Below are 26,281 nucleotides of genomic sequence, written 5' to 3' on the forward strand. Positions count from 1 at the left end.
CGCCGCGACCTCCACTTTCGCATTGGGCGTCAATCGTGACAGTTGCCAAGACGAACGAGTTGCTGAGACGGTCACAACTCTAGCCCCAACGATCACAGCAACTAAACATGGCCGTCGCCCTTGAGAGCCTCTTTGTGGCTCCTGAGCGGACCGCGGTCGGTGCTCCAACCCTCACGGCCACGCAAACAGAGCATCTGGCCGCGCTCCAGGCGCACTTTGGCAAGGATGGGTTCGACCTTGCCATCTCCGAGGACATTGACGAGACGAAGCGCGCACGGCTGTCTGAACGCGAGATGATGTTCCTTGTGAGCTGACAGTATCGTACACCAGCTAACGGACAGTCCCAGGAATGTTTCCTTCGGTGCGTATCAGGCTACCCAACCCTTGCTGATGAGCCGCGTCCACAGCTTTCTTTCTGGTGAGTTGATCTACTCTCTTGCCACAGTCGGGACCGTGTCCGTGACATTTCTCTTTCAACTGACGACCAGCAACCAAGGGCAATCTCGAAGCAGCGACCCAACGTCTCGAAAAGGCTATTATCTGGCGGCGTACCTCGCGCATGGAGGAGGTTGATGCGCTCGACAAGGAGAACATCGCTGAGGTGAGCTGACACATCGATGTCGCCGCCAGCTAACAGCAGTCCAAAATGGGTAAGAACTTTGTGCTCGGCTTCTCCCCCACAGGCCTGCCCGTGATATACTTCTTCCCCAACCGCAATACCTTGGCTCTCGAGGACCGCAGCATCTTCCACACAGTGAGCTTCACAAAGGATAGCCATAGCTGACACTTCACAGATGTTCATCCTAGAACGCGCCATCGACCTTATGACCAACGGTGTGACGTGAGCTGCACAGTCAATGGCACCTGAGTATCTGGCTGACGCGACTCGTCTCTCCAGCAACGTCCTGCTCATATTCAACTTCCAGGGCAAGCGTAAAGGACCGCCGACGTCGCCGTCTGCGGCGCGCGACACGATCCACATTTTGGGCGAATACTACCCCGAGCTGCTGGGCTGCGCCATCATGCAGGACATGCCGTGGTACATCCGCGCGTTCGTGGCTGTCTTTTGGCCGTTTGTGGACCCGCACACAAAGTCCAAAGTCAAGTTCCACACGGGCGCGCAGGCCGTGGCTGCGGGCGAGATTGCGGGCGACGTGCTACTCCGCGAGACGGGCGGCGAGCTGGACGTGAGTTTGCGGGGATGGGTTGCGCGCGCTGATGTACACAGCTGCCATACGACTTTGACACGTTCTGGCCCGCATTCATGGAGCGATGCCGTGCGTGTCGTGCCGAGCACGAACGACGGTGGCGGGCCTTAGGCGAACCCCAGGTCGGGCGCGAGGAGCGGCTGTGGAAGCTTCCGCCGGGGAAGGAGGCCGTCGTTGATGGGATGGTGGCCATCACCGAGCCCACCACCACGCCCGACATTACCGCATAGATGGGGTGCGTTTCATATGTAATATATAATAATGATGATCGTGGCGTGCACCGCACAGCATGTCCTTGACATTGATGGCTTGATGGGACGCTTGGGGACGTTTGGGGTTTGAAGTCAAAGCCCCGTGCGCCGCATCCAACGGGCATCACAGTGTCAAGCGTCGCATGCAGAACAGTGTTGATCACCAAGACAATGGAACACGACATATGGAAACGCGTCAGATACCCAAAGCGCATCAGTGTCATGCATATGGGTGCACAGCGTTAGCCATTGTGGTCCCATCAGCAGGTTGGTGGCACCAGTGTATACTTTTGCTCGGATCCAGTTCATCGCCGCATCTCATCGCCACATTCATTCTGCAACAATGGGCAACGCCGAGTTGATCGACGATGCTGCTCACCCCAGTCCTACTCCCACTCCAGTCAACATGGAGTATACACCCGAACAGACGCCCACCCCTCCGTCAGAGGATGAGCGCCTGTCACCGACACCGTCCTCCACCACGGCGCTTGATTCCATCCAGGAAGCCGAGAAGGACTACTCTTCAATCGTCGCAGACATCATCTCAAGGACTGTGCCCCCGGACCTCAGCCTCCGCAAAAACCCCAATCGCAGTACTATTGTATGGAGCAAGACGTCCGCCAGCTTTACTGTGGTTAACAGCGACGGGTCGAGCACGGTTGCCAACAAAGAGGACGACAAGCCCGTACCCGCAGCGCCTGCCATCCCGCCTCGTCGTGCCGGATGGGTCGTGCCGTATACGCCGGCCCAAGAGTGGATCGTCCGGCTCGCCATGCGCGGCGAGAACGTGTTCATCCACGGCGAGGCCGGCGTGGGAAAGACCGAGACGCTGCTCGCCATCGTCCAGATCCTGCGACAAAAGGGCAAGGTCGTCGGGGCGCGGACGGTCGATACGTGTGAATGCGAGGGGTGAGTCGAACCTCTTGAGTTTTACGCGTTGTCGCCGCGGTTGATTTTGCATTTCGCTGAACATGTTCCCCCTCCAGGTGGCTCTGCAGCGCCACCCGCGAGTGCCCACGCAAACCGGACAAGGCCCGGAAGCGCTTCGTAGAGAACGCACTGAGCTCTCCGGCCTATCGGAAAATGTGGCAGTCGAGGGACGTGTTTGTCCTCGACAACGGTGAGCTCCGAAGGTGCCACTCGCGGGAAATGACTGACAACCAGTGAACCAGTATGGCGCCACGTCCCTCGAAGACATGGATTACATGGCTCGCCAGCTGCGGGGCGACAACCGTCCATTTGGCGGCGTCCAGGTAAGCTCTTGCCGTGTCGTTAAAACAAAGCTGAAACCACTCCCGACATACAGGTCATCTTCGCCGGCGACTTTTTCCAATGCAGCCCATGCCCGCCCGTGGGCGCCGGCGACGACTGTGACTGGGACAGCAAAAAGGAGGGTGTGCGTCCCATGGACCCCTTTGCCAAGGACACTGACAAGCCCGACACGGCCACGGACAAGCAATACGCCTTTGAGAGCGCGTTCTGGGCCGAGTGTTTCCCGCCCACGCGGTGCATCGAGCTCCTGCACAGTTTCCGGCACACGCCAGAATGGTTGAGCGTGCTGCGCGCCGTGCGCATGGGCCACATGGACGAGCACGTCCTCGCGGCGCTGAACGCGCTCGACCGGCGGATCACCGACCCCGAGATGCGTATGTGAGTGCCCGTAGCAGCCGTTCGCACATACCCATATCCGCCCCCTTGCTGACTTCTTTCTTTTCTTTTTCTCTTTTTTTTTCAGCTGCGCGACGCGCTACGCCGCCAACCTCGAGAACCACCAATATGTGCGCGGGTTTCAGCCGGGCCACGTGCACCAGTACGAGGCCGCCGACGCCCATTTCCCCCGGCAGAACGTGCACCTGCCCGACCCCCTGCCGGAATTCTTCGACGCGCGCATGCCCCAGCCGTGGTTCCTCAGCGTCAAGGTCGGCACGGGCGTTGTGCTGCTTGTTGTGAGTTTTGGCATAGGTGTGGTGATGGTGTGCTTGTACATGCATGGCTGACGAAGGCAGGATCTGCCTGTGAGTTTTTCCACGCGTAGGTAGTAGACATAGCTGACGGAACAGGAGGACGAGCAGCTCAAGACTGGCGCCCGAGGTGAGTTGCATAAAAATGTGGCAGTCTGTGTATTTTTACTGACGGTTTATTTTTTAAAAAATAAACACCCTTCGTTTCTCCTTTTTTCTATCATTCCTTTCCGTCTTTAGGCAAAATCGTCGACTTCAAAAGCGTCCCAGACGCACTCGCCCTCGGCATCCCCGTCCTTCCGTGCACCGACTCGCGCCCCGAGACGGTCAAGGACACGCCGTGGCCCGTCGTGGAGTTTGGCCTGAACAACTTACAGCTGGACAGGGGTATGGCGCTGGAACGCGGGCTCGCGGCAGAGTATGCGCGCGAGCGCAAGCGGAAGCGCGAACGCGCTCTCGCCGAGGCTGCCGCCCAAGCGGCCCACGAGGAGGGAGCGGGGTCGACCACCGACACCGACACTGACACTGACGCCGACACCGCCGCGGCAGCGGCCGCGACAGCGGTGGACCCGGCCTTGGCGGAAAAGTCGGTCCGCTACGTCGTGCCCGTCATGTCGTACCAGGCAGCGTCGGCGACCATGGTTCGCATGCAGGTCCCGCTCGTGGTGGATGTGTGAGTGCGGCACGAACATTGCCGGCCCCCGATAGGTATGGGCTGCATCAGCTGACGATTAACCACAGCACAACGACCATTCCGCGTGCGCAGGGCCTCACCCCAGCGTCGGTCATGGTCGACCTGAGCGACGTGCGCCATGTCGACGGGCTGGCGTACGAAACGGCCGGGCTGGCGTATACGGCACTTGCGCGGGCGACGGATGCCGACGCGCTGTGGTTACGCGGGGGGCTGCCTGCCGACACGTAAGTGTGGGGTCGAGTCGCGTGCTTTGTGCTCTGGTTTGTGGCTAAACCGCAACAGGGTGGTGGTGAGCGAAAAAGTGCGGGACTGGTATCGCGCGATCCAGCAGGCTCCCGTCGAGCACGTCTCGCGCCGGAACAGACAGAAGCCCAAGCCCAAGCCCAAGCCCAAGGCCAAGAAGACGTCTTGCGGCTGTTGTATCATGTAAACGAACAAGTCACGGTTCAGTAAGAAGCACCGGCCACGGTCCACGGTGCACGATCGCTAATGAGAAGTTGTATGCATGTGGTGTGTGTGCAAGAGTACAGTAATATACAGAATGCCGAGCGGTGGTGATGGAGAGATCGGCGGCTTCTACCAAGACGAGCCGCGATCGCTGATTTGCCTGTAGTTGAACTGCTTGGGGTGATGTTGCTGGATCGAGCCCTCGGTTTTGTGGGTCCTGTCGTGGATCTCGGTGACCTCGTCGGCCTCGGTGGCGGCCGACCTCCACCTCTTCATCTTCCTCATGCGCTCCTCCTGCTCCTGGTTGACCCACTTGATGCTGGGCTTGACGAGGCCGTGCTTGTCGACATACTTGCGACGGAAGAGGGCAAGCTCCTTGTCCATCTCCTTTGTGCGCTCGGCGCTCTTCAGCTGGCGGACACCGGGGAGGCGCTCGAGACAGATTTCAAGAACCTTCTCCGTGCGGAGCTTGTACGCAGTGGCGAGTTCACGGTCTGGGAACGCGAGGCTGTAGCGGAACGACAGCCAGATGTACAGGACCAAGGCCTTGTGCAGCGACTCGAGGAGCGGGATACCGCCCACGGTGATGGGGGGCACAAGGTACTGACGGAAAATGCCGAGATGAGGGGGCAGAGGAGGGAGGGCGGCCAGAGTCTCCTCGACCGTCTTGAGAGTGTGGAGCAGGGTTGACTTTTTCAAGACCTCTTCAACGTCGACGTGGTAATCCGTGGCGTAGGCCTGGACAATGTTTTGGAAGATGCCGGCCACCTTGGGGTCGCGCGTGTTGACAGGGGCATTGCTAAAGACCGCAATGTCGGTGGCGGTGAGAACGTCGCGCTGTTCCTCGAGCACCTCTGCAAGCGCGAGCCTGTTACGTGTCTCGGAGAGGACCATGTTGGGGGGGAGCTTTGCCAGAGCGGCAGTGTGGTCGAGCAAGTCGGCATAGGTGGTGGTGGGGTGCACAAGCGGCAGCATGGACGTCAGAGCCTCGTTGGGAAGCTCAAAGACGGCGCGGGTGACGGCAGGAAGGGTGAGAGGGAGCATGGCACGGAGAAGCGGGAGGTCGGCAGCGTGCAAGGTAGTGACAACGCCACCGGGGGCGGCCACCTCGTCGGTGGTGGCAGCATTATCGTCCTCGTTGTCCACGGTGGTGCGCCCCTGGCCGAAACGGCCTGCACGACCAGCAATCTGCTTGACCTGGGTGAGGGAGAGGGGGACGTCGCGCTGACCGTCAAACTTGGTCATGCTGGCAAAGACGACACGGCCAATCTTCAGGTTGAGGCCCATACCGACAGCGTCCGAGGCGACCAGGACCTGCGAGCGTCCCTCGTCTTCGTTAAAGTCGCGAGCCTGCTCGGCACGGGTCTCTGGTGGAAGGGCACCGTAGACGACGGCGCACTTTTTGCCGAGGGTTCCCTCAATGTTCTTCTTGACCGAGTAGACGTTGTTGCGCGAAAAGGTGACGACGCAGTCACCGGGCTGGACGTTTTCGTACTTGCCATTCAGACTCTCCGGGGCGACGACAAGAGGCGTCAGGCGGTTGTAACGGTGAATGGTCAGGGTGTCGCCCTTGAACGAGTCGACCATGGACTGGAGGAGGTGGGCGGTTGTCTCGTCACCACACAGGTGAACCTCCTTGGCGTTGACACCAAGGACCGCGTTGGTCCAAGCACCACCACGGTGGTCGTCTGCCATCATTTGGATCTCGTCAATGACGACAACGTCCCAAGGCTCGGCCGCAGCGTTTCCGTAGAATGGCAGCATCTCGATGGTACATGAGACGAGGCCGGCGTTGTGGACGTTGCGGCGCTCCTCACCGGTGAGGAGGTTGGTGGCGCGACCCTCACCGTTGAGGTCGCCAACGCTGCCCATGTTGAGACGCTCCCAAACCTCGTGGGCGAGAAGACGAAGGGGTCCAGCATAGACACCCGTCTTGGCGCGCGACAGGGCCTTGAGTGCCTGGTAAGTCTTGCCCGAGTTGGTGGGACCCATGTGCAAGTGGAAGTGGCGGTTGATGCTGCGGGCCTGGAGATAGGTCTGCGCGTGGCGGGAGACGTCGGTGGCCTCGAGGAGCGCCTTGAGGTGGCTCTGGATAAACAGGGGCCCGCTCTCAGCGGCGTACTCGATAAAGTTGCGAAGGAAGGCATTCTCAAACTCGCGAGCAAAGTTGCCCGACTCGTACGCGAGGATGAGCGCGTTGGCGTCCCAACCACGGGCGGCCATCTGGGTAATCAACGACTCGCCATTGTCGTCCCACATCAAAAGGTCCTCTTTGATCTTGAACGTCCAGGCGTCCAGGCATTCCGTGGCGGCTTGGCTGTCAAAGCCGAACGCAACGCAGCGGGCCTTGACACGCTCCGAGGCTGCCCATTCGTCAACGCGGTTGAGGATGAGCCTTGGCAAGCTCTCGACCTCGAGCCTGATGGGCTCGCGGGAGCGGGTGAGCTCTTCAATGGCGTCGTTGTTGGGCTTGTCAAAGGCCTGTTGCGGCGCCCTGGATCTACGGCCAGTCGACCTGGCGTTGCTGCGGCTGCTGTCGCGGTCGCGGTTGAGGGCATAGCCGCTGGCCAAACGGAGGGCCGAGACGGAGCCGACGGTGGCCGGAGCTGTCCTTGCGGCGACACAGCGCAGCGACCTGGTGGCCAGCTGGCGGTAGATGGACATGTGTGGTGTGGGTGTACGTGTGTTGTGGGTGAAGGCCGAATCCAAACGTTGAAACCCACACTGCAGAGATGAGAAGGGGTGGCGACGGAGAGGAGGATTGACTTTTGGGCGTTAAACGGGGGGTCCATATAAACATATCCACGTGGGAAAAGCTTACGCGGGTGCCTGGGTGCATGTCCGTTGTTTTCTATGACGGCGTGTGGGCCCTGTGTGGTGTGGTGGTGGTGTGTTTGTGGGGTGCATATGGTCGTCGTCGTCGTCGTCGTCGCTGCTGCCGCTGCATGCTGCCCAATTTGCAAGCATAGCAACACACGCACGCGCTCCTCGTCGCCTCACCCGTCGAGCGCAACATTCATATACTATCCAGCATATATATACAACACACACGCACACACGCACCTGCCTCCACCTCTTTGCCCGCCGCTGTCAAGCCCCGCGCCTGTGCCCTGGTGTGGGATCCGTGACATTGGACCCGCCCTGCTTCTATTCCAGTGCCCCCAGCCAAGCACAACCCCAACCCCCCATATCCGTCTGCTCCCAACATCCACAACACCACACCTCTCCAACATCCACATCCCTCATCGCCCTCAACACAGACCCCCCCTCTCCCCCCACCCCATCTTTCCACCGTGACCGCCGCTCTGTCAAGCATTGGCGTTGTGGGGATCGGGCCGCCCGCCATGTTGCAGCGTAAGTTGAAACCCAATCCCCCCCCCCTTCTCCCCCCACACCCTCAGAGGAGGCTTGAATTCCTCCCCCCCCGCTCCCCCTCGTCCGATGCTAAACAGCGGTTTGAAGCAGGGGCCTCGGTGTCTCAACCCATTACACTCGCAGCGCAGCCAGCAACAACTCCAGCTCTTCCACCCACAAAGGCTGAAGTAGAACGCAAACTGTCCTTCAAGTTACCACCTGGACCACGACCGGTTCCAGTACGCCGGCCAACAAAGGTGCGTTCTTATACACCGTCTGTCCGTCGACAGGCGGGCGGGCGGCGGCGGCGGCGGGGGGCCTGTCTGGTCACTCGCACGCCCGGCGTTCTTGCCGCGCGCGCCGCGCAAATGACTGACATCACACAAAGTCTCAACATTCGGGCAACGAGTCGGACTCGTCCATCGCGTCATCGTCGCTGCCCCCGCTCAACACGTCTCTCCCCACCTTTGCCACCCACTTGGCCACGTCGCCCGCTGCGTCGCCGGCCACTCCGCATGCGCCATCACACGGCCCGCTGAGTGCTATTGCAGAACGCCAGGGCTCGAGCCTCGACATGAACGACAGACTGCCCCCGCCCCCACTGGAGCCCGAGGGAGTGGAAGGAGACGACGGAGAGGCGTCAGAAGAGGACGGCGCTGGCAACGCGCAGCTCGAGAGGGGCGTGGACGGCGAGCGCGTGTTCAGGAGTGGATTCCTCTTTAAGAAGCAGGAGAGGAGAAAGGTGGGCTCAAGTGTTGGTTACCCTCCCCTCCGTCTAGGTCTGCAGGCGGCGCTGACACATCTCTCTCTTTAGCAATGGAAGAAGAAGTGGTTTGTCCTGCGGTCCACCAAGCTGGCATACTACAAGGATAACAGGGTATGTCCGAGTAGCGGTCCAAGACGACGCGCCCGCCCACACTGACCTGTTTCGCAGGAATACTCTCTCTCTCGCGCCATCGATCTCCGCCAGATCCACTCAGTCGTGCCCGTGACGTCCGAGAAGCAAAAGCACCCTTTCGCCTTTGCGATTGTCACGTCGGACAGGACCTTTTTCGCCGAGGCGCTCTCCGCTGAGGAGAGGGAGGAGTGGGTGCGCGCCATTAACAAGCGCATGTCTGAGCGTCAAGAAGACGAAACTCGTCGACGAGACAAGGGGGGCGAGACACACCAACAGCATCAATCGCACCAGCCGCAGCCGCAGCAGCCACACCAGCCGCACCAGCAGCCACCGCAATCACGCGCCATTGCAGTCCCATCACCGTCTGGAGGTGACCAGCACCACCACCACCACAACGACGCCGAGAGCTACAACCTGGCGAGCACGTGGACGAGCACCTTTTCGACCACCACTGGCATGTCCGTGTCGCCTGCGGCGTCGGCTTCGGGTAGTTTCTTCCACCGTGCCGGCGGTGTCGGCGGCGTTGGCTCCAGCGGCAGCGTCGGCGGTGCTCAAGCACCAGGCTCGTACCAGGCGCCCCCGTCCTCGTTCCAACCGCTCCAGCCACCACCACCGGTTGGGGGCCAGCAAGGGCCTCCGCAAAGCCCGTCCGCAGCCGTTTCATCCCAGATGGCCAATGTGAATCTCGGTCGCAGTCCATCGTCGGCCACCTCGCCTAGCACCACCGGCGGCGGGGGCGGGGGCGGCGGCGCAGCACCGCCCAGTGCCGCGCAAGTGAACCGCCGCCTGTCCAACCCCATCCCGGTCCCTGGTCTGCAAGCAGCTCTTGCACGAGGTTCGTCGCAACAACGCCGAGACCCGTCCACTGGGTCGATGGACCAGCGCACGGGCGGTGCCTCGCTCAGCCCACCAAAGGGCGGCTTGGGTCAGCCGCCCCAGTTTGTCAGTTCCGACGAGGACGAACCCTACTTTTCGGACCCGCACCAGGCATGGCCCACCGCCGAGCAGATGCAGGAACACCGTCAGTGCCAGGCCACCCCTGCCGTATCTGATCCCAACAAGATTATCCTGGCCATGTACCTCATGAAGAAGAGCAGGAAAACGGCAAGGGAGGTGTGGCGGAAACGCTGGTTCTTCCTCACGTCCGGAGGTGTCACATACACCAAGAGCCACATGGTGAGCATAAAAACAAAATATCGCACTTGACCTAACCAGCGCCCGCAGGACTCTCGCCCTTTGACGTTTATCCCCATGTCGTCTATTCTGGACGTCTTTTCCGTGGACCCCGAAGACGACGATGACGAGGACGCCTCGTCGGGCGACGACAACAAGTATCACGCCCCACCCGCCCGCCACACGTCGCTGCGCAGCAAGCTCGACGGCGCCTCGTCGTCGATGCAGATGCACCGCTCGCACCCGCACGGCGCCAACGACAACCACGTCGTGCGCATCGTGACCAACAAGCGGCGGTACGACCTGTGCGCGCCCAGCGAGGAAGAGGAGATCAAGTGGATCGCGGCCATTCGCGCACTCATCAACCGCGAGCGCGAGCGGCTCGCCCAGATGGGCGGCGCTGGCGGCGGTTCCGGTGTCGGCGCGCCGCCCCTGTCGCCGCGCGCCGAGTCCAAGTCGCCCATGCCTCCAGTCCCGACTCTGACGCAGCAACCGCCCACGCCCGCCGTCCTCCCTTCCAAGGGGAGCAGTCCCGGCGCCACGCCCACGTCGCCATTGGCCGCCGCCGGCAGCGGAAACGATTACTTTGAGCACGGCAGTGCGTCGGGCCAGCCCCAGGCGGTGCACGGTCGCGGGCGGAGCGCGACGCAGACGGCCAAGATTGCCGTCGCGGACGTCGTGCGCAAGTTCCACGGCGACGGCGTGTAGCACACGCCGCAGGCAGGTGTTTGGGCCTCCCCCTAGTGTTCCCCCGTCTTTTTCTTTTTTCTACTTGTTCTCCTTCCATTTCCCTCTTTCCTAGCATTTTTTTTTTTCATTGATATTCTCTCTCGCCGTCTTCTTTTTTGTACCACGCAGGATCTGTTACGAGCTGGGCCGTCCCCCTCCCCTTGGGTTTTTGTCATCATCAGAGAGATAGAATAATGAACCATAAACCATGTGCTCGGTGCCAAAAGCAGCAGCAGCAGCGGCAGCAGCAGGGCAAGCAGCAGGGCAAGCAGCAGGGCAAGCAGCAGGGCGAGGAGTGCACATGTACATGAAGGTAGATCTATAAGGGTGTGGGTGGGTATACGCTGTGTCCTGTGTCCTGTCGGGGATGGATGAAAACTCCATCTGTATTCCCTAGCAAGACAGCTCGTTTATAATTTCTAATTCTAAAAAGCTAAAAGCTCTTGCCCCCGGCTAGATCTTGATCTCGCTGTACATGACAGGGAGGAAGACGACGGCGGCGGTGTAAATGACCTTGAAGCCGTAGAGGAAGAGTCCCGGTGTCTGGAGCCACGTGGGCGCGACGAGCTTGCCGTCCTTGCCGGGCACGCCGAGCGTGAGCATGATGTAGATGCTGTAAAACGCGACCGAGAAGAAGTGGTAAAAGAGCACAAAGGGGCGGGGCGCGAGCGCCGACAGCAGGCCCACGGGGCCCGACACGCACTCGCCCCCGAGCTCAAAGTACTTGAAGCAGCCCTCGCGGAGGACGGCGAGGTCGTCGTTGGACCCGCCGAACAGGTCGTACAGCGCGATGGAGAGGACGTTGACTGTGCCAGCGAGGTTCTTGCGGTCCCAGAACCAGTCCTTGAGCCGGTCGGCGACAACGTCCCACCTCTCCAGGCCCTCGCGGCCCGCGGGCAGGTCGTCGTCGGGCGACAGGATCTTGGTGAGCAGCACGGCGTCGTGGAAGGCCACCGTCATGCCGCCGCCCGTGAGTGGGTGGCGCATGTTCCACGCGTCGCCGACGAGGATGCACCCGGCCAGCGAGTTGGACACACCCTGCATCGACGCCGGGAGGAACGAGTTGGGCATCGAGCGGATACGCGTCTCGTCCAGCGCCTTGAGGATGGCAGGGTGCAGCGCCGAGGGGAGGTGCGGCACGTAGTTTTCAATGAGGAAGCGCTGGAACAAGCGTGTCAGTAACATGCGTACGGCGCGACAGAGTGCAGACAGTATCACAAACTCACCTTGAGGCTTCCGTCGGCCACGGACGGCAGCTTGCCCTTTACGTCCATGAGCATGCGGATCTCGCGCGCCTTGTCGCCGATCTGGTACAGCAGCACGGGGCCCATGGGCGTGAGGCACACGGTACCGCAGTACTTGAGCGGCAGGTCGGCGCCCTTGAGCACGACGCCGACGAAATGCGAGCGCAGCACAGGCGCCGGCGTGCGCGTGCCGGGCACGGAGCGGAACTTCGAAAAGCAGCCGTCGGCGACGATGGTGAGCGGCGCGTAAATGTTCTTGACGGTGGGCTTTTCGTCGCCGCCGCTCTTGATGGCGACAGAGACACCGATCACCTGGTTGGTGTGTGGGCAAAAGACCAGGTCGCGCGCCGTCGCCTCGAGCACGTCGAGGTCGGGCGCCTCGTCGAGACACTTTGCGCGCAGCTTCTGGATGAACCGGCCGTGGTGGAACGAGCGGCCTTCCTTGCGACCGCTGCCGGAAGGGATGATCCACTTTTCAGGCTCGGCAGCGCCGTTGGTACCGTTGGTGCCGTTGACGTGGCCGTTGGCGTGGCCATTGGTGTGGCCGTTGGCAGCTCCGTTGGCCTTTCCGTTGGCAGCGCCATTCGATTCTGGCTTGTCGCCAACAAACGACGCCAGGTCGGGGTATGGGATGCCGACCTCACGGTCGCCCGAGAGGACACAGTATCCCTCTACGGGGGTAGCGTCGATGCCCTCGAGGCACGAGGCCATACCCAGCTGCTCGAGCGCCGCGACGCCGCCGGGCTGGAGGAGCTCGCCGACAATACGGTCGGGCTCGGACAGGTCGCGCTCGACCATGAGGCACTTGCGTCCTGCATGGGACAGCGAGTATGCGAGCGCACAGCCGGCGATGCCGCCTCCGATGATGATGATCTCGGGCTGGAGCTCATGGATCTGGGTGTGGGCGGGTGTGGTCAGCATTGCATGGCCATGGCAGCTGGCATCGCGAACAGCGACGCGTCAGGATATATCATCCGAGACGCGCGCGCGCGCAGAGGCGCTGTGCTGTGCGGTGCGGAGCTCACTGAGGGTGCTGGTGAGGGCGAGGTTGAGGGGCCTGCTGCCGCGTTTGTGTCTGAGATGGCGGCCATGGTGTGGGTGATAGGGGGTGAGCGTGAGGTGTGAGGGACACGGTCTATTGGGATATTTATGAGTGGTCGACGGTTGGATTTGTTGTCGACGTCCTCTTTGTCTCCATCGTGCTATCGTCCCACCTGGAATCTCTTTCCGATCCACTCCTTTTGGTGCCTGGCAGGCAAGGCGGCGGCGGCGGCGGCGTGGACAGGGGTGGGCCCACTTTTTACTCCCGTCGTTATATACATTTGGCTGCTGCTGCTGCCTTCCTCCGGCTCTCCCCGTGCGATGCATATGCCAATAAGAGTCAGTGCATGGCAAACAAAACAAAGACGTCCTTGTGTCCAACATGGCCCGCAGCATGGTACGAGCACGCGGGGGGGGGGGGGGGGGGGATTATCTCGGAGGGAAATAATGTGACAAAACGGGGGCCACACCGTCTGCCTGGCTGGCCTTAAAAGAGGTCCCTCAACCTTCTTGCCGACGAGATCTGAGGAGATTCTGATGCAACCGAGCCATTGTTGATTCCGTGGTCGTGCAGACACATTACGGAGCCACTTGCATGCTTCACAAGGGTCACCCGCGAGCTGTCTAAGTGTAAGGACCAGATAACGAAATGCTAACAGTCGTCGAGCCGGTTGCCGGCCGTTGCGCAACTTGGCTGGCCCCGCTCTGCCAGGGTGGGACCCGTCCTGTCCGGGGCCGGTAACCGGCTGTGTCGCTCTGCGCCGACGACAAGAGAAAGAGATCCAGGTCGACCAGGTCGACGCCGCGATCAAAGCCGCCCACAACCATCTCTACCTACCTTTGAACATCGTCCCCACTTTCCACACCCGTCTCCCCCTCCCACCCACATTCACACTCACAGCCATGCCCAGAAAGGCGGCGGTCAAGTACCGCTCCCTGCGCTCAAACCTCGTCCACCTCCCCCTCTCCCTCTACGCGTCTCTCGCGCAGTCACAGACAGTGAGCAGCAGCGACCAGTACCCGACGCAGCCGCGGGGGCTCCCAATACCGAAGCATAGGTGCTAACCACATTCCCCCCTTGTGCAGCGTCCTCAAGGCCTCATCCTCCACCTCGCCCCGCTCGTCCCAGCGTCCAGCTCAAGGCGTGCTCCGCAGAGCGCATACCTCGGATGGTCGGGCTTGGCCGCCGCCAGCTCCCTCTCGGGTATTGGCGGCAGCCAGCTCGAGACGCTCGAAGTCGACCCGGAGGTGGCTCTCAACTATGGCTGGGCCGAGGGCACAATCGTGGGTCACTCTACTACAAGGTTGTGACTGTGACTGACCCGGACCGCAGCTTGAGATCAGTATCATCCACAACCCGACCAAGGCTCGTTCCGTGTCTGTGACACCGCTGTCGACTGATGACTGGGAGATTCTGGTCAGTTTAAATGTCCCTTGTTGTTGCACTCAAACTGACTCTTCACAGGAGCAAAATGCAAACTACCTCGAGAACAACCTCCTGGGCCAGCTCCGTGCTGCCCAAAAGGGCCAGGAAATCGATGTCTGGGTCATGGGTCGCACCAAGATCCGTATACGTGTTGGTGAGTCAAAAGTCACATGAGAGAGGTTGCGACAAGAACAAAGCGCCTGACCGACCGTGCAACAGATGCTACCAACCCGCCCACAACGTCGTCCTCTGTCGTGCTCGTGAACGCCGATACTGAAATCTACGTCGCGCCGCGGCCGCGTAATGCGACCAGCAGCGCGCCCGAGCCCGCCAAGGTGGTCACACCGGCCCAGCTGCCCGTGTCGTCGTCGTCGAGCAAGGGCAAGACCCCCACCGTCAAGGAGGCGACCGTCCGTGTGGTCCCCCCACGGGTTGCCGCCAAGTGGGGCTTCCCGACGCTGTCCCACGACGACAGCCAGATTGCCGGCAACGACAAGGTGGCGTGGTGTGCGCCCTCTACGCTGGCCAAGATCCGCCGGCGTCTCGGCGTGGAGCAGCAGGCAAAGGACACGCCCGTGTTTGCAAGCTTCCGTCGCGAGAAGGAGCCCACGCCCGAGGACGAGCCTGCCCCCGCGTCTCCCAAGGAGGGCGAGCAGGGACAGGAGACTGCAGAGGAGGAGGAGCCGCCCCTCCAGGCCTGGCTCGTGGGGTGGGACGAGATGCCTGCTGGCTGCGTCGTGCTCTCTGGCGAGCTGGACGCCGAGTGGTCACCATGGGTTACTGCCAGGTGGGTTGTCGCTTGTACCAATGGTCGATATCGTGCTAACCCTCGACCAGAATCACCGCGGCGACGCCCAAGACCAACAAGGCCAAGGCCAACGGCACTTCCCCGACCCACATTCTCAACCTGTGAGCTAGAGGGCACCCGGAGATCCAAGCTGACAGGCAGTCCCCAATCCCCGGACCCGCCACTCGCTGGTGTAGCCAAGGTGCTCGACAGCGCAATCAGCTACTTTACCCGTGCTGCCATTTCGGGATCTGCCAAGCCGCTGCTCATCACAGGCGCCAAGGGCTCAGGCAAGACGGCCATTGCAAAGGCCATTGGCGCGTCCCTCGAGGCGGACCGCAGCATCCTTGCCGGTGGGTTAAGTCGTCGCCGTGATATGCTAACCCACGCACAGAGGTCATCTACCAGGATGTCGGCCGCATGGACCCCGACTCGCGCGTCAAGCAGACCAAGGAGGAAATGTCCAAGTGGATCGAGGACGCCGAGCGCCGCCGCCCGTGCATCATCATTCTCGACAACCTCGACCTGTTACTGTCACCCGAAAACGAAAACACGGCGTCGTCCAACCCGGCCATCCTTGCCGAGCACTTTTCCCGTCTCTTCAGCTCCGAGACGTTGCCCCATGGCGTCATGGTCCTGGCGACGGCCACGGGTTCTGCGTCGTTGCACGGTCTCCTGACGTCCAAGCACATTTTCGGCGAGAGCATGAAGGTCCAGCCTCCCAAGAGCGACACACGTCGCGAGATTCTCGAGGTGCTCGTCAAGGCGCAGGAGCAGTCGCCCGGCGAGGCGGCGCGCAGCGTCGTGGTCGTCTCGGAAGCGACCGAGCTCGACTACGTCACCCTCGCGACGCTGACGGAGGGATACTCGGCGTGCGACTTGAGCGACTTTGTGACGGGCGCAAACCAGCAGGCCATGATCCGCTGTACGCGCGGCGACCCCGCGACCGAGGACCCCCGGCTGACGATGGACGACTTTGTCGCTGCCCAAGAGGCGTTTACGCCCTTTAGCCTGCGCGGCGTGTCGCTGCAAAAGTCGGATGTGCGCTGGGCCGACATTGGCGGCCTGCACGAGGCGCGCCAGGTGCTCCGCGAGACGCTCGAGTGGCCTACCAAGTATGCGCGTATTTTCGCGCACTCTCCCCTGCGTCTCCGGTCCGGTCTCTTGCTGTACGGATACCCCGGTTGCGGCAAGACGCTGCTGGCCTCGGCTGTCGCGCGCGAGACGGGCCTCAACTTTATCAGCGTCAAGGGTCCCGAGATCCTCAACAAGTATATCGGCCAGAGCGAGCAGTCGGTTCGCGACCTGTTTGAGCGCGCATCGGCGGCCAAGCCGTGTGTGCTTTTCTTTGACGAGTTTGACTCCATTGCGCCCAAGCGGTTAGTTAAGCGCTCTGATATCGGGCATGTTTAGCTGACAACCACAGTGGCCACGACAGTACCGGCGTCACGGACCGCGTCGTCAACCAGATGCTCACGGAGATGGACGGCGCCCAAGGCCTGGACGGCGTGTACGTCCTCGCCGCCACGTCGCGCCCCGACCTCATCGACCCGGCGCTGCTGCGTCCGGGCCGTCTCGACAAGTCGATCCTGTGCGACATGCCCTCTGTCCAGGACCGTCTGGAGATTATCCAGTCGTTTACAAACAAGCTGCACGTCGCGCCCGGCATCGACTTTGAGCAGCTCGCGTTCGACACCGAGGGCTTTTCCGGCGCAGACCTCCAGGCCCTCGTGTACAATGCCCACCTGGACGTGGTGCACTCTGTGCTCAACAAGCCTGCCGACGAGGCCGAGGAGCCCGTCGTCAGCAAGGGCAAAGGAAAGGGCAAGGGCAAGGCGGTGGACAACGGCAAGGGCAAGGGTAAAGGAAAGGGCAAGGGCAAGGCCGTCGACAATGGCGACGACGCGTCCAACGGCGACGACTACGAGCACGAGCACAGCGCGTCCAACGGCTCGGCGGCTCCCCCGGCTGCTGCCGCGCACAAGCCGGCATACCGCCAGCTCCAGCCTGAGGAGACGACCATCACCTCTGCGGCGCGCACGGCCTTTGCCGAGCGCATCGAGACGATCGTCGCCTCCACCACCCCGCAGACGGCCGAGACGGAGGAAGTCGAAAAGGAAAAGCTCGCCACGCCCGTCATTGAGGAACGCCACCTGCGCGAGTCGATGAAGGCCACCAGGCCGTCCGTGGCCGCATCCGAGAAGGCCCGGTTTGCAAGGATGTGAGTTGCGGAGAGATGGGTTGCTGGCGAAACAAACGTGCTGACGCGTTGCCTTTTAGCTACTCGGCGTTCGTCACGGACCGCGATGGCAACATGCAGAATGGCGATGGGGGGCGTGCGACGGGCACGCGGTCGTCGCTGAAGTAGACTGAAGACGACGGGCACGCAGACAGTCGGGGGGTAGTGTTGGAGGATTCCAAAATGCATATATCATGGGTTCTTGCGCACCACGCAACCAAGTGACCGACCGCATCTAAGCACCCTTGAGGTCATACCGCAACCCTTCGAGGCGTTGCAGACTGGCCTCGCTGTCGCGCTCGCTGCGGCGCTGCCACTCGACAGCGCCAGCCACGAGCTCGGGGATCGCCCAGCGCACCATGTCCGTCAGCCCGGCGCCGTGGTCCTGCCCCACGCCGAGATACGCGACCATGAACAGCGTCAGCTGCACGACCGTCACGGCCAGGTGGTTGGCCTCCATAAACTCCCTTGCGGACGCATACTTGATCCAGTCGGGCGAGAGCGACAAGGGAAGCAGGAGCGCCTGGACAGCGAGCACGAGCACGAGCAAGCCCGGCGCGCCGAGTTCGGACATTTGGATGGCCTTGGTCGCGGTCCTGGACGCGAAGCGTTAGCGGCAGTAGAGCTGTTGGGGGGGGGGGGGAGCGATGTAACGCACATGAACGTGGCGACGAGGACGACCATGTCCAGGCCCTTACGGGCAAACGCCTTGTCCCCCGCGGCCTTTGTGCGCAGCTTGCGGATGACATCGTCCTGCTCTGTACGCGTTGCGTGTCAGTTCCACCTCGCGGTCGCGCTGCTGTGGTGGCTGTAACGAAGCCGTCGGGACACACCTTCCTCGGAGATGGGACGAGCTGGGGAGGTGTCAGCTTTGTTGAGATTTGCCTAGCTCACCGCCGACGTCCTCCTTGTCCTCTGGAGACAGCTTGCGCTGTTGGTCTGTACGTTTTCTAGGCTGGGCCATTTGGTGTTTGACGGGGAGAGTGGGAGAGTGCAATGAGCCCAATGCTGCTGATATCTTTGGCCGGCTTGCTTGGCCGGCTTGGCCCGGTGCTGTCACCACATGGGCCAGCCAGGGACGGTCTCGACAGTCGCCACCCGGAGATGGGCCTCGTCATCTCCGCGTTGTGCCACACTCGGTATAACGCCGCCGCCCAGCGTGGGTGGTGTGGACGCTTAGGCGTCGCGGCTGTCTAAGCGTGTGCAGCGTCATGCACGAACGACGACCGCGTCGAGAGCAGCCTGCTGCAGCATCAACGCACCTTGCATAACAACGACATCGACCACCGCACCCACACCCACACTCAGCTCACTCGTCACCCTCCCTGCACCCTCTCGAGCGACACAAGGCGCATCCCCGCGTCCAACCCCAACCCCCCCTCCATCTAGAACCCTGCTCGCGCCGTCACCATGTCCAGGTCCTACGATCGCGGTAAGTGGAGGTGTCTCGAGCCATTGCTTGGTGGGAGTCTCGTCTTCCTCAGTCCAGCTAGCCTATACTCAATGGAATGCCAAGCTGGGGCGATAGTAGAGGCCACCACAGCTGGCAGCACATTACCCGAACTCCAGCTGACACATTGCAGCGCTCACCGTCTTCTCGCCTGATGGACATGTGAGCCATCACCGCCCTGCAAACACCCCGCACACGTAACTGACATTGCCTCTCCAGCTCTTCCAGGTCGAGTATGCCCTCGAGGCCGTGAGGCGAGGCACTGCTGCTGTACGTTTTGGCCAGCTACGCCCCTCTCGCCAAGCTGACATTCTCCACAGGTCGGCGTTCGCGGCAAGTCGTGTGTCGTCCTCGGTGTCGAGAAGAAGTCGGCCCTCCAGCTCCAGGACCCTCGTACTGTGCGCAAGGTCGCCATGCTCGATGACCACATCTGCGTCGCCTTTGCCGGTGCGTATGCTCTTTTGCTCTACCTACCTCTTGCACACAGAGTTCTCCACTGACACCCCGTCCAGGTCTCACCGCCGACGGCCGTATCCTGATCGACAAGGCGCGCGTCGAGTGCCAGTCCCACCGCCTCACTGTCGAGGACCCCGTCACCGTCGAGTACATTACCAAGCACGTTGCGGGCATCCAGCAAAAGTACACCCAGTCTGGTGGTGTGCGCCCGTTCGGTATCTCGACCCTCATCGTCGGCTTTGACCCCAACGACACTGTGCCGCACCTGTTCATGACCGAGCCCTCGGGAATCTACTCGGCCTGGAAGGCGTGCGCCATTGGCCGTGCGTCCAAGACCGTCCGCGAGTTCCTGGAGAAGAACTACACCGAGAACCTCGACCGCGAGCTCACCATCAAGCTCGCCGTCAAGTCGCTGCTCGAGGTCGTCCAGACCGGCGCGAAGAACATTGAGATTTCGGTCATGGAGAGCTACGGCGTCGTGAGGGTGAGTAGCACAGAGGCGTGGCTGGGGAGTAGTATGTACACACCAGTGCTAACACGTTTCCCAGAGCCTTGAGCAGACGGAGATTGAGGCGATCGTCTCGCAGATCGAGTCGGAGAAGGAGGCCGAGGCGGAGCGTAAACGCGCGCGTCTGGCAGCCACCCAGGCCGGCCAGGCGTCCATGTTTGCCAGCGCCCTGTCGGCGGCTGGTACCGGCGCGGCCACCCCGTCTCAGGCCGACGCCAGCGGGGCTACTGGCGAGGGGAGCGATGTGCAGTAGACGGTGAGGACGCAGACAGACAGCAGCTACAAGTGGAAGCTATAGGGCACAACGGTTGCTGCAACACCGATTGTGACGTGCCACAGTTATGTCATATATGGATTATACGCTTCATCATTGCTGCATCATGGCTAGTATAATACACGGCCGCCGGCCGCCGGCGGCAAGGGGGCGGAGCGTGGTAGCCAGAGCGGCGCCGACACCAACCGAGGAGGGGTGTGTCGGCGCTCCTGTGGTGGTGTTATTCCGATGACGTCAGCCGCTCAAATAAAAATGACCACCATACAATGATGCGACGGCGGCGACGTTGACATTGGGAGAGGAGCCACACCATTCTTCGATCCATCACCACCCACTCCATCCACTCCGTCGCCACTGGATCCCTGTGTATCGCATCCACTCTATCCCTCCACCCATCCACCACAGCAGCAATCCACGATGGGCAACTATGTGCGTACCCGCCCGAAGACAAAAAAAAGAGAGAGCCACACACTACAACCACCACCGTCTCCCTATACTGACACAACGCTCCAGGACCAGCACATTCAGCGGGGCCACCCAATCCTCTTCGGCCTCCTGCTCTTCTTTGCCCTCATCGAGGGCTGCATCACTGCCTGGCTCGGTGAGTTTCTCGCGTCGTGGCTACGGGTAGATCGTCAAAGTGCTGACCCGGTCCACAGTCGCAAGCTACAACAAGTACGCTGTCTTCATCACGACCCAGCGCGCGACACTTACTGACATCCTAAACAGCAACGACTCGTACCCGTCACCCTCGATCCGCGATCGTCTCAAGTTCCTAGTGTGCGTTCCTCCCCCCCGCGTCCCCCCATCCATCCATCAACGTTGGACTGACGCTTCTGCCACAGCTTTGTCTCATGGTGGACCGTCTTCTTCAGCGCCGTCTACATTGCCAGCTTCTTCATGGCGGCCATGAGCGTCATTGCCAGCACGGCGAGCCATGCCGTGTTCCTCATCTTGACGTGAGTGTTGTGGCGTATGTGGAGCGGTGGATCCAAACAATGGGAGTGGGAGCACGAGGGGGGAACAGTGGGGACCAGCCCGAACCGTCTGTGTGACTGTGAGACTGTGACTGGAGACGGTGGCCCAGGACAAGAGGACAAGAGGTGTGGTGGTCTGATGGCTTTGCTTGGGCTCCCAGATCTAGATCTCACATGTCACCGGGGGCGGGGGAGGGGACCTGGCTGCGCGCGTCGATGATACGATCCAAAAACAACACGAGCGCCGCTGACATTTTCTCCTTTCCTCAGTTGGATCTTCTGGCTTGCCGGTATCGCATCGTTCACCTCGGCCATTGGCGGCACGCTGCACTGTGGCGCTCAGCATGCGCTCGTCTACTGCTCCCAGCTGTCGGCCGCCGAGGCGTTTGGGTGGATGAGCTTCATCGTCGTCACTGTCATGCTCGTCTTCATCCTTCTGCTGGGCGGCGTGGCCCTGCGCGGCGGCCAGCGCCTGTCTGACGGTCTGGTGGCGTAGCGATCGTAGCGACCCCAGTGGCCGCATGACCGGGGCGCCGAGCACACTCGTATCGTGCACTCGTGCCACCTCGTTGTGGCCGACACGATCCGCGCCAAGGCGCCATGCTTCTGCTTCTGCTTCTTCTTCTAGCTGCTAGCGAGCGTTGCCCACCCCTTTGTTCCAAGCACTCGCCCCACATCTCTTCGCATTCACGAATTCTTCTACCCCAAACCCAAACCCAAACCCAAACCCCGGCCCGTAGATGCAGGCTAGCTACCCATGCCGGCCGTTATAATATTCGTTCTTAATCTCTTCGATGAAATCTACCAGCGATCACAGATCCATGTATGGCGTCACAGGCGACTGCGCGTGTGGGGTCTGGCCGCGGGGTTGATGCTGCGCCTGACTTGGTGTTGCCGACCCTTGCCAGCTGTCAGCACACATGCCAAGTCCACTGCAGCTAGTCGCTTGTGTTGTACCCCACGTTGCTGCCAATCTATACCATCACAATGCTATGCCACACGCCTCTCCCTATGCCTGAGGCCACTGCTCGAGCCGTGGCAACGTCCTGTAATCCCTCCTGAGGCCCATCTTGTCGGTAACCTCCGCCGGCATGCAGTACAGCGGGTCGATATCCCTCAGGCCCGGATACCCGACGAGGCTGAGCCCCGCGAGCCCGAACACGGTGTGGAAGACGTCCACCCAGTCTCCCGGCCGGTCGGCGATCCCGCCGCCCTCGAGATCCTGTGCGCCGAGAATAAAAGCCATGAGCTTGTCCCGGTTGATCCAGTGCAGCTTGCCGATGATGCTCAGTGCCGCCAAGTTCCACCACGAGTAGCACACGTCCTCGAGCTTTTCGGGGCGGCCGTTCAGGCCGCCGTTGGGCAGCTGGCGCTCCGACAGCCACCAGCCGAGCAGGTCGCGGTCGATGCGGTCCAGTTCGCCCAGGATCGCCAGGGAAGCGACGCACACCCACACTGGAGGGGCGGGTTAGCAGATGCAGCATTCTCCGATCTGGTGCGCCTGGTCCGTGACTCTCGGGCCCGGACTCGGACTCGGACTCAAGACTCGAACTCACCCATTGCGCCATGGCTCTCGGCACCGGGCTCGCTCCCGAACGCGCCGTCAAAGTTCATGCTGTTGACGATATTGTCCACCACGAGCTGCCGTCCCTTGCCGTCGTAGATGGTGTCCATGGCGTCCAGCCGGCCCAGGAGCGACAGGACCATGACGAAGATGTACGAGAAGCGGACGTCAAACTCGCCAAACTGGTCGCCCTCGACACGGCCGTCGGGGCCCACAAGCGTGAGCAGGACTGGGACATGTGTCAGCGTTCGCGCGACGAACGGTATTGTACAGCTGCATCGGACAAGACAAAAGCTGAGAGTACTCGTGGCTTACATTTGACGACGCGGTCAACGTCCACGCGATCCAACGCATCTTGCATGATCAGGATCTGGATACCAGAACATGTCCCGTGGATATGCGCATCGTGGCCTGGATGAGCGCCAAATGCACCTGAAGAAGGGGGGGGGGGTAAAGTGTCAGCTGTTGGTACTTGACACAGCCCAGCCGCTTCCTAGACTGCACTCACCGGCCTCGTCGTCCCAGCAGCTCATGACATAGTCCACCATGGCGTCGCGCGGCAGAGCGTCCTTGTGGCCCATGATACTCAGCGCCGTCAGGCCCCAGTACACGCCGTTCAGGCGGAGGTGCTCTGTGAGGTGGTACGCGAGGTCTTTCTTCTGCAAACCGCCAGTCAGCTTGGGTTTGGGAGAAGTGGAACGAGCTGACGAGAACACGCACCTCATCGAGCTGCTGGATATACTTGACGTGCAGGGGCACGTCGAGGGGTGGTGCAGAGGTCATTGTTGTGTGGATTGTGGAGACGGGTAGACAGCTAGACAGGTCGGTGGACCATGAGGTCACAAACAGGTTGTGCCAGCACGGAGACATGGCCGGTGGAGGTGGCGACGGAGGCAAAAATGGCCCAACAAAAGTACATCCAAAGGCCACTTGCTTCTACAAACTACCTCGACGATGCTTCTCCTTGGCTCTATCTTCTATACCAAGTGATTAATCAAAACTCGTCGATGATGATGCTAGACTTGACCTGATCGTAAAGCTGCGGACACTTTTCGCGCAGCTGCCGGCCGACATGGGGCATGAGGTGACGGTGGCGGTCACGAGTGACAAACTTCATGATCACCATCACGGAGCCCGCCGTTGCTGGAGGGTTGCCGTTGTGGCCCATCTGGTTTGTGACGACGTTGAGCGCCTCCTCGAACAGGCCCAATCGGCACAGGCATTCTGTCCAAGTCTCCCAGTTCTTGTGTGACAGGAGGTTGTGCCGCGACGCCCACGACCAGATTTTGTGGGCGGCCGCTGGGTCGTGGCCCCACCCAGCGCTATCGAGCGCAACGCTGATGGCAGGTGCCATCAACTGCTCGCTGATTTTCGGGCCGTCTCGAAGCCGCTTGTTGCACTGGATGACAATCTCGCGCCAGACCTCAAAGGCTTCGCCAAAGGCGCCACAGCTGGAGAGGGCGTCCATCAATGCTGTCAGGAGGGGAATCTCCATGGGGACGGCCGAGTCGAGCATGATCAAGTGGTGCACGTCTCGTGTTGCGTGTAGCAAGGCATCGATCGCAAACCGCCTGTCGGCGTTCTCGTCCATTGAGGGCCACCACTCTTTGGCCAGGTACGCGTACGTGTTCAGAAGCGCCATGAGGAGGGAACGGGCTCCAGCCACGCCCGTCCACGACATGTCGTCGATAAAAGCCTTGACATACTCGGGATTCGGGACAACCGACCCAGCCCACCTCAACTTGATAAAGGCCGCCGCAACCTGGTCGATTTGGTTTCCATCGAGAGGGGGATCGAGCACATATGAGATTCGACGGTACACGTCGAACGCTTCCGGGTGGTCTTTGGCACCGGTCATAATGTCAATGAGGCGGCCGGCGCTCGTCTTGCTAATTTGGATACCGCGACGCAAGGCATCGTCGGCTATCAAAATAGCAGATTTTGTGGCCAAACTTGCGACATAGCCTGCGGTGTTACGGTCGCTGTAATCTGCCGAGGCATGTTTGGCGCAGCTGCTGAACAACATTTCGTAGATCTTGCGCAAGATCGCAATGTTGATGTTTGGGTTGGAGTCGACCAGGTGGTGATACATGGACATTGCCTCGTCCAAGCGCGGCTCGTCATACTTGTTGCACAGGGAGCGAATGATCTGCTTGGCAAGGCGGTCGTCCAGCGTGGACATGCGCGCACGCGCCAGCTCGTACAGATCGTACGCCACATCGTAATGACCAAGCTCGTCGACAGTCGAGATCAAGAGGGTCCATGCCTCTGTGGAAAACTGCTTGCCGGTCGCAGTCGCCACCTCCTCGATGGCATCCACAACGGTCTCGGTGGTGTACACGCCATTTAACCGGTCTTGGACGGCAAAGGTAAAGGCTTTCGACACTTCTGATGGGCGAGCGTGTGGGACTCCCTCGTGGAGAAGCGCTTCCATGGCCGCACGGTCCTTGCGAGCCATTTCGAGCCGCAGGGTCACCTCCTCACGGAACTGCTGCAGCTCGGCGTCGTCCACATTGTCGGCAGCACGCCAGCTGTCGACGGTCGCCTTGACCGAGGAGGCGACGCTGGCACCCAGTTGGGCATCCACAAGCCGTGCCTCGCACCACGGACCGGGGGCGACGCCGTCCTTGTCCATGCGTGCGTACAGCTTGGCTGCTTCTTTTGCCGCTGCCTTACTGCTCAATTCCCGGGCGGTGGGCATGGTCAAAACGGTCGAGTAGAGTCGCTCAGAGTTGGCGCCAGCCAGCTTGGCCGCTGTGAGGACCTCGTCGATGGCTTTGGAGTCTTTGGCACTGTTGGGCCGCCTCAACGTCGCGCGAAGGATGTCGCTCCACTCCTGTTCCGTGACAACTCCCACGCTGTCGTGAAGTGACCGTGCAATCTCGAGGGCGCGGGGTCCATTGTCGTTGCGCGCCAAGCCCGAGATTAGGCTGCGGTAGTGCCGAGGTTCGGCCTCGACGTGGTGGAGGCGCTCCATGTCGTCAAACAGTGCTTGCAGAAAGGTCACTGTAAACGAAGAAGGATGCCCATCAGAGAGAAACCGCAGCACCCGGTCCAGCTCGTCGGCAGTGAGACGACGGCAGCCACCGCTGTTGATCTGGGCCACGAGTGCCGTGTACGACCGGGTCAAGTCCTGCGAGGACCGACGGCCGACCAACGCCATAAACTTGTCGACGGCAGCGTCCCCTTCCTGTGCCGCCTTTTGTGATTTCCGCCCAGAGAAGAAGTCGGCAAATGACAGCTGGGCCGCTGCGGTCGTGTTGTACGCGCGGCACTGGAGGGTGTTCGGTCCCGGTCCAGCAAATGAGGAAGCCTGAGGGGTCGCCAAGGGTGGGGCGGACGCGCGAGCCGTGTGCAGCACAAACCGCTGGGCGGCTGCTTGTCGCCGCACCAGGCTGAGCGGGTGGAGGCGTGCGCGGAACGGCATGCGCGCTTTTGAAGGTCGTTAAAGGTGTGTTAGGTCCAGAGTGGATGTGTCTGTCGGCCTGCTGCAAGCTGGAAAGTCTCACCGGCCGACGCGCGCACGGAAGTGACTTGTGCATAATATGACGTGGTATTTACTTATCAGTTGGCCGCGGGTGTGTGCGAATTGGCTGGGCG

The 26,281-nt window shown here is 61.2% G+C and overlaps 11 protein-coding genes across 11 annotated transcripts; 6 read left to right on the forward strand and 5 right to left on the reverse strand.

Annotated features, from left to right (window-relative positions):
- Positions 1 to 107: 107 nt before the first annotated feature.
- On the forward strand, positions 108 to 1,438 carry EHS24_001392 (uncharacterized protein; the record flags this gene model as incomplete). The annotated part of the gene is made up of 8 exons (XM_028617190.1): positions 108 to 305; positions 348 to 361; positions 408 to 418; positions 489 to 601; positions 656 to 754; positions 795 to 841; positions 899 to 1,187; positions 1,229 to 1,438. The coding sequence occupies 8 exons, from the start codon at positions 108 to 110 to the stop codon at positions 1,436 to 1,438; spliced, it is 981 nt and encodes a 326-aa protein (XP_028474497.1).
- Positions 1,439 to 1,802: 364 nt separating this feature from the next.
- On the forward strand, positions 1,803 to 4,544 carry EHS24_001393 (uncharacterized protein; the record flags this gene model as incomplete). Its single annotated transcript, XM_028617191.1, has 10 exons — positions 1,803 to 2,368; positions 2,446 to 2,579; positions 2,624 to 2,712; positions 2,766 to 3,109; positions 3,195 to 3,405; positions 3,466 to 3,474; positions 3,520 to 3,550; positions 3,661 to 4,093; positions 4,162 to 4,338; positions 4,397 to 4,544. 10 exons carry the CDS (start codon positions 1,803 to 1,805, stop codon positions 4,542 to 4,544), a joined length of 2,142 nt encoding a protein of 713 aa, XP_028474498.1.
- A 146-nt stretch (positions 4,545 to 4,690) lies between these two features.
- Positions 4,691 to 7,225, reverse strand: SUV3 (RNA helicase; the record flags this gene model as incomplete). The annotated part of the gene is made up of 1 exon (XM_028617192.1): positions 4,691 to 7,225. The coding sequence occupies one exon, from the start codon at positions 7,223 to 7,225 to the stop codon at positions 4,691 to 4,693; it is 2,535 nt and encodes an 844-aa protein (XP_028474499.1).
- Positions 7,226 to 7,905: 680 nt separating this feature from the next.
- EHS24_001395 (uncharacterized protein) lies at positions 7,906 to 10,694 on the forward strand (the record flags this gene model as incomplete). The annotated part of the gene is made up of 6 exons (XM_028617193.1): positions 7,906 to 7,915; positions 8,081 to 8,172; positions 8,304 to 8,657; positions 8,730 to 8,792; positions 8,850 to 9,989; positions 10,038 to 10,694. The coding sequence occupies 6 exons, from the start codon at positions 7,906 to 7,908 to the stop codon at positions 10,692 to 10,694; spliced, it is 2,316 nt and encodes a 771-aa protein (XP_028474500.1).
- A 474-nt stretch (positions 10,695 to 11,168) lies between these two features.
- Positions 11,169 to 13,050, reverse strand: ERG1 (Squalene epoxidase; the record flags this gene model as incomplete). Its single annotated transcript, XM_028617194.1, has 3 exons — positions 11,169 to 11,876; positions 11,942 to 12,853; positions 12,985 to 13,050. The coding sequence occupies 3 exons, from the start codon at positions 13,048 to 13,050 to the stop codon at positions 11,169 to 11,171; spliced, it is 1,686 nt and encodes a 561-aa protein (XP_028474501.1).
- An 853-nt stretch (positions 13,051 to 13,903) lies between these two features.
- Positions 13,904 to 17,581, forward strand: PEX1 (Peroxisome biosynthesis protein pex1; the record flags this gene model as incomplete). Its single annotated transcript, XM_028617195.1, has 10 exons — positions 13,904 to 13,999; positions 14,087 to 14,284; positions 14,334 to 14,417; positions 14,466 to 14,580; positions 14,646 to 15,213; positions 15,264 to 15,335; positions 15,376 to 15,566; positions 15,608 to 16,592; positions 16,640 to 17,434; positions 17,494 to 17,581. 10 exons carry the CDS (start codon positions 13,904 to 13,906, stop codon positions 17,579 to 17,581), a joined length of 3,192 nt encoding a protein of 1,063 aa, XP_028474502.1.
- Positions 17,582 to 17,687: 106 nt separating this feature from the next.
- Positions 17,688 to 18,416, reverse strand: EHS24_001398 (uncharacterized protein; the record flags this gene model as incomplete). The annotated part of the gene is made up of 4 exons (XM_028617196.1): positions 17,688 to 18,048; positions 18,111 to 18,210; positions 18,286 to 18,306; positions 18,347 to 18,416. 4 exons carry the CDS (start codon positions 18,414 to 18,416, stop codon positions 17,688 to 17,690), a joined length of 552 nt encoding a protein of 183 aa, XP_028474503.1.
- A 446-nt stretch (positions 18,417 to 18,862) lies between these two features.
- On the forward strand, positions 18,863 to 20,119 carry PRE6 (Proteasome subunit alpha type-4; the record flags this gene model as incomplete). Its single annotated transcript, XM_028617197.1, has 6 exons — positions 18,863 to 18,884; positions 19,036 to 19,064; positions 19,122 to 19,172; positions 19,223 to 19,349; positions 19,415 to 19,842; positions 19,907 to 20,119. 6 exons carry the CDS (start codon positions 18,863 to 18,865, stop codon positions 20,117 to 20,119), a joined length of 870 nt encoding a protein of 289 aa, XP_028474504.1.
- A 438-nt stretch (positions 20,120 to 20,557) lies between these two features.
- On the forward strand, positions 20,558 to 21,613 carry EHS24_001400 (uncharacterized protein; the record flags this gene model as incomplete). The annotated part of the gene is made up of 6 exons (XM_028617198.1): positions 20,558 to 20,569; positions 20,654 to 20,741; positions 20,800 to 20,815; positions 20,870 to 20,920; positions 20,986 to 21,099; positions 21,388 to 21,613. The coding sequence occupies 6 exons, from the start codon at positions 20,558 to 20,560 to the stop codon at positions 21,611 to 21,613; spliced, it is 507 nt and encodes a 168-aa protein (XP_028474505.1).
- Positions 21,614 to 22,126: 513 nt separating this feature from the next.
- Positions 22,127 to 23,464, reverse strand: EHS24_001401 (uncharacterized protein; the record flags this gene model as incomplete). Its single annotated transcript, XM_028617199.1, has 5 exons — positions 22,127 to 22,572; positions 22,674 to 22,910; positions 22,997 to 23,143; positions 23,190 to 23,340; positions 23,402 to 23,464. 5 exons carry the CDS (start codon positions 23,462 to 23,464, stop codon positions 22,127 to 22,129), a joined length of 1,044 nt encoding a protein of 347 aa, XP_028474506.1.
- A 211-nt stretch (positions 23,465 to 23,675) lies between these two features.
- On the reverse strand, positions 23,676 to 26,108 carry EHS24_001402 (uncharacterized protein; the record flags this gene model as incomplete). The annotated part of the gene is made up of 1 exon (XM_028617200.1): positions 23,676 to 26,108. The coding sequence occupies one exon, from the start codon at positions 26,106 to 26,108 to the stop codon at positions 23,676 to 23,678; it is 2,433 nt and encodes an 810-aa protein (XP_028474507.1).
- Between the last annotated feature and the right edge of the window lie 173 nt (positions 26,109 to 26,281).

This window comes from Apiotrichum porosum (assembly GCF_003942205.1).
Source record: "Apiotrichum porosum strain DSM 27194 chromosome Unknown scaffold_10, whole genome shotgun sequence".
NCBI classification, from domain to species: Eukaryota; Fungi; Basidiomycota; class Tremellomycetes; order Trichosporonales; family Trichosporonaceae; genus Apiotrichum; species Apiotrichum porosum.